This window comes from Phaethon lepturus, unplaced genomic scaffold (assembly GCF_000687285.1).
Source record: "Phaethon lepturus isolate BGI_N335 unplaced genomic scaffold, ASM68728v1 scaffold11322, whole genome shotgun sequence".
Classification (NCBI taxonomy): domain Eukaryota; kingdom Metazoa; phylum Chordata; class Aves; order Phaethontiformes; family Phaethontidae; genus Phaethon; species Phaethon lepturus.
Genome location: NW_010524092.1, coordinates 31 through 12845, shown reverse-complemented (window position 1 = coordinate 12845; position 12815 = coordinate 31). Strand labels below are relative to the sequence as shown.

Below are 12815 nucleotides of genomic sequence, written 5' to 3'. Positions count from 1 at the left end.
TAGGGAAATCAATGAAATCACAAGATTCTAAGCAACAAATTAAACCTAAGTGTTTAGTAGCAACCTAAAAAATAGACTTACAAACACACAGCTTGCCTCATGTTTTCCTCCTTTTTTTTCTCTCCGCCAAATGTACATAAAATAAAGCAAGAATATGAATGTAAAAATACACAGGTTAAATTCACTTAAATTCAAACTCACTTATTAGAATTTGCTCACTCGGATAAGAACAGATCCACTGACTTTGCTGAGTTATACAGCATGCATAATCTATTAGCACTTGATACCTACTGTTAGATGACAAGCTCTCTATCCGGTACGGCACAATGTCTAACCTTTAAATTACCCATATTCGTAAACATACTATACTCTTTTACTAGGGTATTCATGGTCTCAAAGTTAAGTATTTGTTTATGTATTTTACCAAACTGGTTGTCATTGTGCAACATCATAACATCATACCCACGAACCCTCCCTCCAAAAAGTTATGAAAGGCGTTATTAACATATGTACAGTCTACATTTTTATACACAGAACTCCATGGAGAGTCCAGATTTTCACTGCAGTAGGAGTGCTTGGCTGAAATGAACAGAATCTACTTCAGCGTTAGCACATCTACTTTATAATGAATATAATATGAAAATAGAAGCAGTATCTGCCTGCCATCAAATCTGAACTAACTCTGCTCATTGAATACACTATTTCAGTCAGTGTGCTGTATTTCAGCTATATGTGCCCTTTGTTAATAATTAAAACCGCTTCCACAAAACAAGAATTTTAAAGTTAATTACAAATGTACAGGAAATAAACTTTTACAATAATAAACCTTGACCCCATTAACACAAGTACTCTCATGTGCAGAACAAGAGTAGACTTATTCTTGAATCCTACTGGAATGTGCAAGAAAAGTAACATTTGATTACTTATACGTATTTTATTTGCCCATACAGGTTCTCAGAATATGTACTTTAGGACATAAAATGCATTTTTAAGCATGCTACAGAATAAAGTTAAAGTACAGAGAAACACCAGCCAGATCAAGTAAGGCAGAAATCTCCCCTAAAGATCAATTTGACTTGATCAGAGAGGCCTTCCTTCTTCTGAAATCAGACAACATATGATCAACATTTTAAATATGCATAAAATAAAATATAATTACTTTTGTTTCCTGTGAAGGGTGAAAACATTCTATATTTTGTGTTGTGTTCAAAGGCTGAAATTATTTTCTCCTTTTAAATACAGTAACAGCACTTACCTTGCTCTCAGCTACTTACTAAAGGCCCAGAAGTCAGACAACACTGCGAGAGAAGTCCAGTAGTTTTATAGCACTTAAAAGTTGACTTCAAGACACAGTTCTAAAGGTTTGTTTTTAAATGAACGCAGTTCACAACAAACGCCTAGCAAAGGCCTAGATCAAAGTATCAGGTAATTGTCTAAGCAGTCAAAACAGAGAACACTAATTAATTAGTAATAAATATCCTGAATTATTAAAGATAAAACTTCTTTGAACTTTGTTTCAAAGCAATTTTTTCTTATGGTTGGAGTGCAGTATTTCTAAATTGAGGGGCCTTTACTAAGTATCTCCCAGTTGCTGAGAAACAGTGTTGCTATAGAGACTGAAAACGAGGTGGAAGCTAGCACAATAATGCAGAAAGCACAGTGTGCTGTAACAGTTGGTGCAACTGCACAGAGGGAAAATAGTAAGTCCTAGTGGTAAAGTCCTAGAATAAGAATTGTTCAGACCAACCAGAAAGCTTACATATTCTTCACTACATCCAAATGTTAGGGTTTATGCAGAATATATATAACATTTGTAAGACACATACATTTATCCTAAAGCCCTTTTTCATAAATTTTTCAACAGTTACTCTAACACACCAGGCAGTAGGATTCATTAATGCCATGAATATCCTGCATACATACCATTACTCAGTAACTTGTGAGAAAATGTGTACCAGAAATTACTTACTACTTATGGAAAACCCAAACTTAGTGATGACTAAGTCAATCACTGTGTTACAACTGTAACCAACTTTGACTATGTTACCATATTTTAGCTTTCCTATTATTTTTATTCTTTCTTTCTCTCCTAAGTAAAAGCTAGGAAATGAAACTTTTCCATTCTATTATGCTTCCATGAAGAAGGACCCGAATTTCTCTGCAGGCCACTAGGCAAATCTAATTAGAATAACTTAGGATACAAGAGACATCCAAGACATTTTTTTGTCATTCTCCTCACAACCTCTAAGAAGAAATTCTTTGCCTGTAGTTTTCAGGTAGTGACTCAGAAGTCTGGTAAGCCTGCTTATATATTGCAAAAACAGTTGATTTCCTTCTCATTAACAGCTGTGTAGTGTTGGTGCTTGAATTGCAATCTGTTTCAACTACTATCTCCACAGTAAAATAAAAGAATTCAAAGAGTGAAAGACTGACAAATCATATTCCATATAGGGAAAAAAAAAGTAAATACACATTAGAGAAGCTAACTTTTCCTCTCCTGTCTTGGAGAAGGAGCTATAGAATAAATCAGGTAGTTTGTAAAGACTACTGGTAGCATTCTTCCCTGCTATGCTCTCCTGAGACATTTGCCTCCAGATGCTCCTCAGAGACTCAGCCAATTTTCTTTGCATACACTACTAGAAACTAATTCCCTGCAGACCACTTCCTCATGAAATGAATGATTCCTAACGACTTTCTTCAAGACTTTTTACAACACCTGCTTCTACAACTCCCATGTGAACTCCTCCATGAAGGTAGTTGCAACAATATCTCAGTTCCTGTAAATGTTGCTTCTCCCATATACATTTCACATGGATGATGTCACATTTCACCACACTCTTCCAACTCCCTTGTGATACCTCAGCTTTCTGAGCTCCTCTTTCTAAGACCAGTGACACACCTCTCCTCATTCTGTCCACATGAGCTGATAAGTAACAAATAAACTCCTTTCGGTTTCCTCGTATGAGAAATCTACCCCTGTTCAGAGTTTGAACCTCCACTTGAACAGAAATAATGAATTTATTCCAACTATATGTATCTGATTCAAAGAACAGGAAACTTTTTATTTTGCTTTAAACACTCACATCGGATAAAAAAATTAGTGAGTACAATAATATTTCATTTAACACAGTCTCCATCTTTTAAGATACCAAAGACATGCAAGTGGAAGTAGTTCCTCAACAATCCTGTGTAGACAAAGACTTAATTAAGCACATGTTTGACTTAAAACATATACGTAATCCCTATGAAACTCATGAAATAAATAAAAAACATGGAGACAAAATTATGTTGTCACTAAGGAGATGTATGCACTTAAATTTTTGTGTTAGAAATCAATTTTGCCTAAGAATGTATATTCTTACACAAGTACTGTGTTTTATTACATCAGAAACAAGGATTTGGAGTTATAAAACTGCTACTCTCTGTGTGACAATCTTGCTCAAAAATTTCATAATACGAATGTTTTAGACATTAAACAATGTCTTTGAAACAGTTTATTGGTCTGAAGAAATAGGCTGTTGGATGTAAATGAAATCCTAGACTCATTAAAGTCAGTAGGAATTTTGTGTTTGTCTCCAGATTAAGAATGTTATACTCACACTGGTTTTGAAATATTTTTCTGCCTACAGGTTTCCAGGTTTTTGATGAGGAAGATACTGTAAAAGCTATGACAATGTTTAGCCTTTCTTTGTAGTCTGCTCTTTTGAGCAATGGAAACATTGTTTTAGTATGAGAATTCTCAGCATTTTCTCCTCCAGACAACTCTGGCTAAAATGAGCCAGTAGGCAAGGTTTCAAACTCTGTGAAAAAAGCAAAAACAGTACTTATTTTTGCCAACATCCTCAAATACTTACACATGCAAGGACATAAACAGGGCACTTCATTAATACTTGAATAGTACAGCACCTGATACTAATGTCACAAAGAGTAGGCCACAACTAAGCAGTTAGCTGCTAGCAGTGGAAAGGCCCCCTGCTTAGCATTTAAAGCAGCCGCAGAAGGAATGGGACAGCTCTACAGAAAACCAGTGCCATACAAGTAGAGAGCAGACAGGGAAGGACACTCTTATCTAATCAGGAATCTCCTCTCTGGGCTAATCAAGGTCATGATTGGTGGAACAATTAAACTCTGCATTTACCAAGAAAATATTATTGTGTCTGTAGTTACTTTCGTGAGAAACAAACATGGATAACCAAAAGGCTTATGTGCTCACTAAAGGCCCTAGGCATCAAGCCCCAAATAGTTTCCCCATTCTTCAGCCTGCCCTTAAGGCAGAAGAACAGCTCATAGTATAGTAAGTGCTGATATAAAAGTGCTGGAAAGAATTTGAACGAAGGGAGAAAGAAAACTAAGTAGGGAAAAGGCCTGTAGGACTTAAAAGTAGAAAGAAATGGCTAGAACATTGGGAAAGTGCAGGGATTTCAGAACATGTAAATAGGCAAAAGGTGAGAAAACAAAAATAAAACACGCTTTAAAGTTCATCTGTTCTTATTTTGATGAATGATTCTTCTTTCCTTTATATAACCTTAAGAGGACAGAGAACTTGAAAAGCAAAACAGGTAGGAAAAGCAGCACAGAATGCTGCAGAATGCTCCTGAATATTAGGAAGGGATGTTAGAGTTGTTCTATAGACTTTTAGTTGAAATGTTTCATATCATTGTGCAGTTTAAAAAATTAAGTCATGATAAACTTGGTGTGTCATTAACAAAGGGAAATGGCTTAATAATTTATAATGTAGGATCTTTAAAAGACCTTTCATCTATTGTAATTGTCAGAATTGGCAGATGTAGCTGCAACTTACTGAGATTGCTTTCTCTATAGAAAGTAGGAATATGTCTTTTTTTTAGTCTACTGTCTTCGGGTGTCTCAACCTTTTGTTCTTCTGACTGTCTTATAGACTAAAGATACTGAATTAACTGTTTAGTACTGTATCAAACAGAAAAATTAAAAGTTTGAGTTCCAATTTACAGTATTTTTTTCTCTGTTGGAAATTCAACTCAAAATTTCTAGATAGTAAAGAATAGTATAGTAAAGAATAGCTTCAAAAACATACAGTAGGACATAAGGTGAAAGTGCTTTCCTAATAATAGTTACTTTGGTTAAAAAGATTTTATTTTTACCAATAACTGAAGATAATTGTGTCATGCTAAATGTATTATTTATGCTCGGCTTTTCTATGTGTGATCTGTGAATGACACAATAGAAACTTATCAAAACAAGGTTGCTACCATGCAGGCCCCAGGCATGGTCAGAAGACATTGGACAAGCACTATATTCCTTCCTGAAGGATTTTATATCCATTTTAAATGAAAGGGACATAAAATAAGAATCCATTACTTAAATTCTCACTTAAATCTTGATCTCATCTTTTATGGGGAGAAAAACCCACCTTGACGCAAATATTTTTTACTAGTGATTTTATCAGCTCCATAGGGATGCATTTCTTTTATTTCCTTTAGCGCAATAAGCTTTTCCTAAATGGGGGAAAAAAAGCAGTTTTAATATCATCCATTCTTTTCATCCATTGTAATTTCCAAAATACGTGAAAATAAAATAATCCTTACATGTTAATAGTATGACTGAAGATCACAAAATCTGACTGAGGCTAGAATGTAGAGTTTGGGAACAATCTTTTTAGTATTTTAGTATTTAGTCAAATTAAATTCTTTTTGTCTTACTAGGTGACAAGAAGTTCATGATGAAATTACTGCTTACTAACTTTGTATTTTCTGAAAAATCCTTAATTCTAGTAAAATCTGGCCTTTACTTATGCAGAGTCACAGCCATAAGGATCCCAAAAGATACATCTCCTGGCATAGAACTACTATGAATACCACACAAGCAAAACCAACATCAGTAGCACAGAACATAGAAACATTAAATTAAAGCTAATATTTCTGGTTTGCACAAAGCCTGCAGAACTTGGGGGTACAAATTCTACACTTACATAGGTAAACTTGTTTTATCACCTCCTTTTTGGATAAAAGAACCATCGTCTGTTCATTTCAATATATAAATACTACCTTACACTTAGAAATGCCTGGTATTTATCATGCATAAGCGCATGTGTGTGATTTGTACGTCTAACATTTAGAGTAACAGTCTCAGTATTCAAAGTTATATTGCAACGTACCCATAGGTGGCAGAATGGGCATACTATTTATTAGATGCAAGAAATCATCACCTGAATCAGCTCATGGGCTAAGCGTCCCAGAATTTCTTGGGTTGTTTCATTAATTTCTAATTCTGTCATGACTTCCCAGTTACCATTCTGGAACTTCACTGGCATAGAGAAGACAATTCCTTCAGGAATGCAAAACTGACCTGAAGAAGAGGGAAAAAATGACCCAAACAGATTTCTGGTTAAAAAATACATCCTCACAGGTGTCAAGATCAAGTCTTACAGACTTGCAGAAATCTGCAACTGTAAGATCTTAGTATAAATGGAGACTGCCTTTTTTAGTGTACAGTTCAAGGACTAAAGTGTTCTCTTTCTACCGTAACTTTATATTTTAGTTAGCTGTACATAAATCATAGAATAGTTTGGGTTGGAAGGGACCTTTTAAGGCCATCTAGTCCAATCCCCCTGCTATAAGCAGGGACATCTTCAACTAGAGCAGGTTGTTCAGAGTTCCATCCAACTTAACCTTGAATGTTTCCAGGGATGGGTCTGGGCACCTGTTCCAGTGTTTCACCACCCTCATTGTAAAAAAATATTCTTCCTTATATCTAGTCTAAATCTGCCCTCTTTTAGTTTAAAACTGTTACCCCTTGCCCTATTGCAATAGGCCCTGCTAAAAAGTCTGTCCCCATCTTTCTTATAAGCCCCTTTAAGTACTGGAAGGTTGCAATTAGGTGTCCCCAAAGCCTGCTCTTCTGCAGGCTGAACAACCACAATGCTCTCAGCCTGTCCTCACAGCGGAGGTGTTCCATCCCTCTGAGCATTTTTGTGGCCTCCTCTGGACCTGCTCCAACAGCTCCATGTCTTTCCTGTGCTGTAACACAATTGCTGTGATAATTTTACATCTTAAAAGGGGGGAAAAATATTTTTTTATTTCATACAAAGATTAAATGGCTGTTGTGAAACGTTCCATTTATTGGTCCACATAACTACACAAGAACATGCTTTTATAGCTTAAGCTCTAAGAACTATAAAGAGTCCGTGCACAAAACACATACACCAGGAAAGCATTTAAACTAAAACACTATAAGACATTCTGCAACAAGGCAATATTAATCTAAGAAATGCCTGTAAGAAGTGAGTATCTAATCACAAGTTCAGGAGAGCAAAATTGCTTAGATTTGGACGTTCTTATGCTGAAACAAATTCTTAGCCTCCCATTATATCATGATTTCTTTTAAAAGTTTTTATTAAATTTAAAATCTTGAGTAAAAAAATATCATTACACATACTGGGGAAAGCCACAAGAGAATATGTGAAGCAAAAATAGATTTACCTTTACTAAGTATTCCCACAGAAACAATCTCCCCAGGAGGAGAGTCGTGATACCAGTATCTTAGCACAGTGGCTACCGCATGAGCAGGTAACATTCCTATACAATGACAGACCCGGGAACTCAGTGAACTCTGTGCAGATAGAAATTCTGAATGGATCCATTTGCTACGAATGAAAAAAAAAGGGTGGGAGAAGGAAGAAAAAACTAAGACAACTGCAGGAAGAGTATTTTTCTAGAGAAAAAAAGAACTAAACCTGAGGGAAGAAAACAGTTGAAACTTGTTCAGACTTCACTGCTGAAGGCAAGGCACTCAAAGACAGAAAAAATAGGGTCTAACAAAAAGTGGCTCAGAAGGTAACAACAAGCACTACTTATCTATAAAAGTTAGGTCATTTACTCTATTATTATTATTGTTGTTGTTGTTCTTGTTGTTACTATTAATATGTATTACCATCTCAAGTAAGAACACAGCCATGAACCAAAATCCCGCTGTGCTAGGTGCAGTATAAGTATAGAACAAGAGAAATGTCTGCTGTCCAGTAAATGCTAGGTTTAGACCAGAGTGGGAGCTCCATATAGCCAGTCTATGTCACATCTGCTGCCCTCTCACTGCATCCATCCTTTCTCTTCTACTTCTCTTTCCCCAAGAAGCTATCTAGCTGCCAGGTATCCTTTCTACATACATTAACAAATCGTCTATTTTGGGAAACTGACAACACTAGTGTGCTCAGGCCATATGTTCAATGGAATTCAGGTAGTTGAAGATGCGGATATATGTTTAGTATTATTTCAAAGTTTCTTCATGCATACTAGACATCTAAGTCACTATCTGGACTTTCATTACTTCTTATAGGCTGCTCATGATCTGATAGAACAGAAACACACTTAATATATAGGAAAATATAGTTACAAAGTTGGTGAAAGAATCAGAACTATGTATAGCCCTAGGAACTACTCTACTTCTTTTGCAGACTGAGTACTTCAACCTGAGTTTTCCTTTATGTAGAGCGCTAGTCAGTAAAGACAAATCTTGAAAACAAAAACCTTTCTTGCTGTTTATAAACAGTTCAGAAAAACATGGATTAAAAGCAGTTATTTAGTTTTACTTTAAAAAAAAAAATCTGTACTGTACCTATCATAAATCATATTCAACAAAGGATGTGGAAAATTAGCTGGGCCCCAAATAGCACAGTCATATCCATAAAGTTTTGCATGTGACAAATCAATGTAGTTACAGCCAGTAATATTGCCCCAAACAATCACATCTTTAACTCCTGGAACAGAGGAAAATACATAGGTTAATGAAGACACAGACACTTTCACAGTGTAGGCTGGACTAGATGACCTTCAGAAGTCCCTTTCAAGATGAATTATTCTTCAGTTCAGTGTCCTGCCTTGATAGCAGAAATTATTTTATCTGAAAAATGCAACAGGCTTCTCCATAACATATGAAACCTCATCACAAGCTGAAAAAGGAACTTCAATTTATATTGTTATTGTACATAATAGACAAAGCCTAGTAAATACTTAGCTGTTAAAAAAATAGAGCAAATCACATTACAGCAATGTTCACTTTAAAATCCTGTACACACAAATATAGAATGCCTAACAATAAAAAAGAATTCTTTAAAAAAATCTACCTGCTTTGGTGCAAAAGGAATTTCTCAATTAACCTGCTGATAGGCTATTCAGCCTATTAACTTACTTTTCTAATTTATTAGGCTCCAAAATATCTAGACTTGTCATTGATGATCAGTTCCTACCCCTGCAACATTGAAAGAATCCTGATGCTGAGCAGGCTGTTGGAGCACACCTTTGCTATGCAGTGCAGAACCGTGCAAATATGACCAAGCTATAACAACTGACCTGAGAAAGAAAGTTAATTCACTCAGGAATAGTACTACAACACAGTTCTACTATACTCTCATTACCTGCGCAGAAGTATGTTGTCCTGTTTATTCACTGCTAGTTTGCATGTCTCCAAACTAACAATACACTGCAGAGCGCAAATGCAGTCTTGAAGTTCTATTTCATGACCCGCAACACAGCTCAGTGTTTCTTAGTATATTTTCATCATGAAATACACACCAGAATGGCAAGGCCACATTCAAGAGTTAGCAAAAGAACTGACATTCATGGGATCACGCACAGATCCAGATAGCAGTAAGTGCAGAGAATGGTAGCACCTGTTGGTCACACCCTGGCATTCTGTACAGCCATGCAATTCAGTGGGTGCACTGCTGTGCTTGCATTTCTGTACGCACATCAACTGTGTTCTGCGATGAAATACATGCTCTCAAAGGTGCCCATCCACTGAATTCCCCAAATGCTATGAGACCAAATAAATATTCACCTGCTGTGTTCATATTCAGCTTCCTGGCCAGCATGGCTTTAGCTGCACTTTCCCAGGATGCTGCAATGGCAATGACATTTTCAGGCTTAATGGATGGGCCGTATGTCATAATCATCATTGCCTTAAGGTTTACAAAGGTTTTTCCCGATGAAATTATTCTGACCTCACTCTTGGCATTCTTCTCAATCAGGGGAGCATACACTTGACAGATCTCACTCACTTCTCTGATGTAGTTCTCAAGGGACTGGACTTCATGGTTTAAGAGGACATCATCAAGAACAATGATAATATCAGCTTGAATAAAAGCCTCATCTATTTCAGTGTGCTGTGAAATACTGTGGAGGAGTGGGAACGCCATGTCTTCAGCTTCCATTACAATACCACAAAGAACTTCCTTAAACTGGACAGTGTCAAGCAAATGGATACTGACTTCTGTTGTCATCCCAAACACTTCTCCATTTGCCAAAAGAGGGATCAGCTGATAAGAGATTGGAGCTGATGCACTGATAAGATAAGGATATAAAAAAAAATATAGTTAAGGACTAACCACTGCTTGTTTGGAATTATTACATAAATACAAAGATCTTTATTTTGTATTTGTTTATGTTTAAATAAACCATCAGCTTGGATCCTTTATAGCTCTTTCTGTCATTTTAACAGGTTAAAAACTAAAATGGTTGGGTCTTCCTTTCATTTGAAGGTTCTTCCATCCTATACATTTCAGTCGATACTGTCACTTAAAAATTGGTGTCTTTAAAGAACCACAATTTTTTTAAGGTGCTCTGTTAGAACTATCAGATATATGGAAATTTCTAAAGCTAAAACTGCAAGAGACTCTTTACTTATTTAACTATTTCCAAAAACATTTAATGCAAAATACTTGCACTACAAAATTCCTAGCTTATTTTGTAAATACTTGCTTTTCCCTAAGGTGATCTGGGGTCTAAATGCTGCCTGTTCACATCCCTCACTTAAAGTGGTGCAAATGTAACAAAAGTAGAAATAATTTCTAAATTATATACTGAATGCTCATAGTGAGGGGCACAAAATGTCATTCAAATCAGCAAATTACAGGTATTCATGTATAATTTCAGATGGTTACACCTCTTATACGTGATAGGAAAAAGTGCATTCTTCTGAAGCGGAGTAAAATTTCATGGATATTTCTCACCTGGTGATCCAGATCTGCAAAGGCTTGATAAGACTTTTAATCTCTTCCTCCTCTTTTTCAATTTCAACATGCGCCTGCAAGTTCTCCTCGGCAATGTTTAACATTTCCTCACTCAACATCATTGAGGTGACGCCATAATAGTGCTAAGAACAAAAAGGATGATCTCTCATCAAATGACAACCCAAGGACAGCAAGGTAACATTAGAAAGGACAGCTTTATTTTACATGTGAAGGAGCAATAAAGAACAACTATGTTATAAGAAAATGTAAAATATGGGTTTAGAGTATTAAAGGCAGATCATTACCTGAGCATATTCCAGAAAATCATTAATTCCTCCCAGAAGCAGACCCTTCCCTCCACGGTCCAACAGTTCTCTCCAAATGATAGGAGACCGTCTGTGTTCCCATCCATTCATTTCACAAATGTCATGAAGCCACTGCTAATGTAAACATCCCCACTAAAAAGTTTTAATACTTTTCACATTTGATAACACTTAAATGTTACAGCTATAAACATTCTTATTACCTCCTCTCAATACCTAATTGCAAGGTGCTTCACAACTTACCCACATATGTGCAAAATGGGGGAGTAACACAAAGCAAGGCATGGTGGTACACTGTGATACCTCAGCAAAAGAGCAAAAGGTCTTAGTTCTGCTTGAATTTACTGCTGTAATTTTGCTCAGTTGTATTAGTGGTACTGAAGATAGCAATGCTGTGAAGCAGCAAGTAATCTGAGAATACCTATTTAGCCACAGAAGGTAAGTAGGCTGCAGAGGTTAATTACTATTCAGTTAACTGTTTGAGTTGGGGTGTCAAGCAAAATATAAGAGCTAATAAACATCATAGTACTGTCTATGTCATGAAGTAATACTGGAGTTTTTTCAGTTCCTTATAGAGACTGCAGTGTAGACATGGCAAAAAGTCTACAGCAGAAGTACTCAGAAAGGCCTATCCCCACTGTAGACAAATATGTGAGGTTTAATTTCATTCTTCCATTACAATTCAGAGCCCTTGAATGCCAGAAATACTCTTAACAAGTAACAGCTCTGAAAGTATATGCAAAGGATTTACAGGCTGAGCAGCCATTTATACGTAATAAAAAACTAATAAGCTTGTACTTTTTCCTGATAAAACACAGCTTTAGGCTGGCCCACATCTTGTGCCCATCTTCTGTGGTAAGCCTCACGAGAATGCCAGTCTCTCATAACATTCAAACCTTTCCTCTGGCTGGGTCTCATAGTGAAAGCTGCTTCTGCAGCACCTCTACCCACATATCAACACACTAATACAGAGAAAAAAAGAGACATACTTTTGTTTTGTTGCTTTGTAGAGCATTGGGGCATCTACCAATGATTTGATTTACAGTCCTTACCTCCCATTTGTCAGGGTGCTGAGTGATCTTGTGAATCCTGAAGTCTGGCAAGTTGGCCTGGAGATAGTCAGCCAGGAGTTCAGCTTTGGCATAGTAAGGGCAGTTTGCCTTACCTGTGAACACAGCGACACCACCACAATGGAAGATTTTGTTACATTGACTGATAAGGGCTTAACCGGCCAAATGTTTTTTAATTGTTCCAATTAAAAAAACTCTTATGTAACCACCATCCTGTGAGTTCCCAGGAAGTAAAAGGACAAGCATATGAGCCAGCAAAGAGAAGATCATTTCGGAGGTGGAACAGTCTCTTCAGCCAGCGTTTAAGGGGCTGAGGAGGCCATCGCTAGGAGGACCAGCAGCAGAGGTGGGCAGAAGCCTCGCCGACGGGATAAGGGGAGAAGGCTGACTCGGAAACGGCTGAGGCAGGGTGCCGTACAGACACCGCTCTCAAAACTAAAA

General features: G+C 36.8%; 1 protein-coding gene across 1 annotated transcript; it reads right to left on the bottom strand.

The window, feature by feature from the left end:
- Positions 1–3768: 3768 nt before the first annotated feature.
- MDH1B (malate dehydrogenase 1B, NAD (soluble)) lies at positions 3769–12526 on the bottom strand (the record flags this gene model as incomplete). The annotated part of the gene is made up of 9 exons (XM_010282324.1): positions 3769–3800; positions 5390–5474; positions 6185–6324; positions 7458–7621; positions 8590–8731; positions 9811–10313; positions 10982–11124; positions 11287–11421; positions 12357–12526. Coding segments are annotated over 9 exons (1514 nt in total), but the record flags the coding sequence as incomplete, so codon positions are not given.
- Positions 12527–12815: the final 289 nt, after the last annotated feature.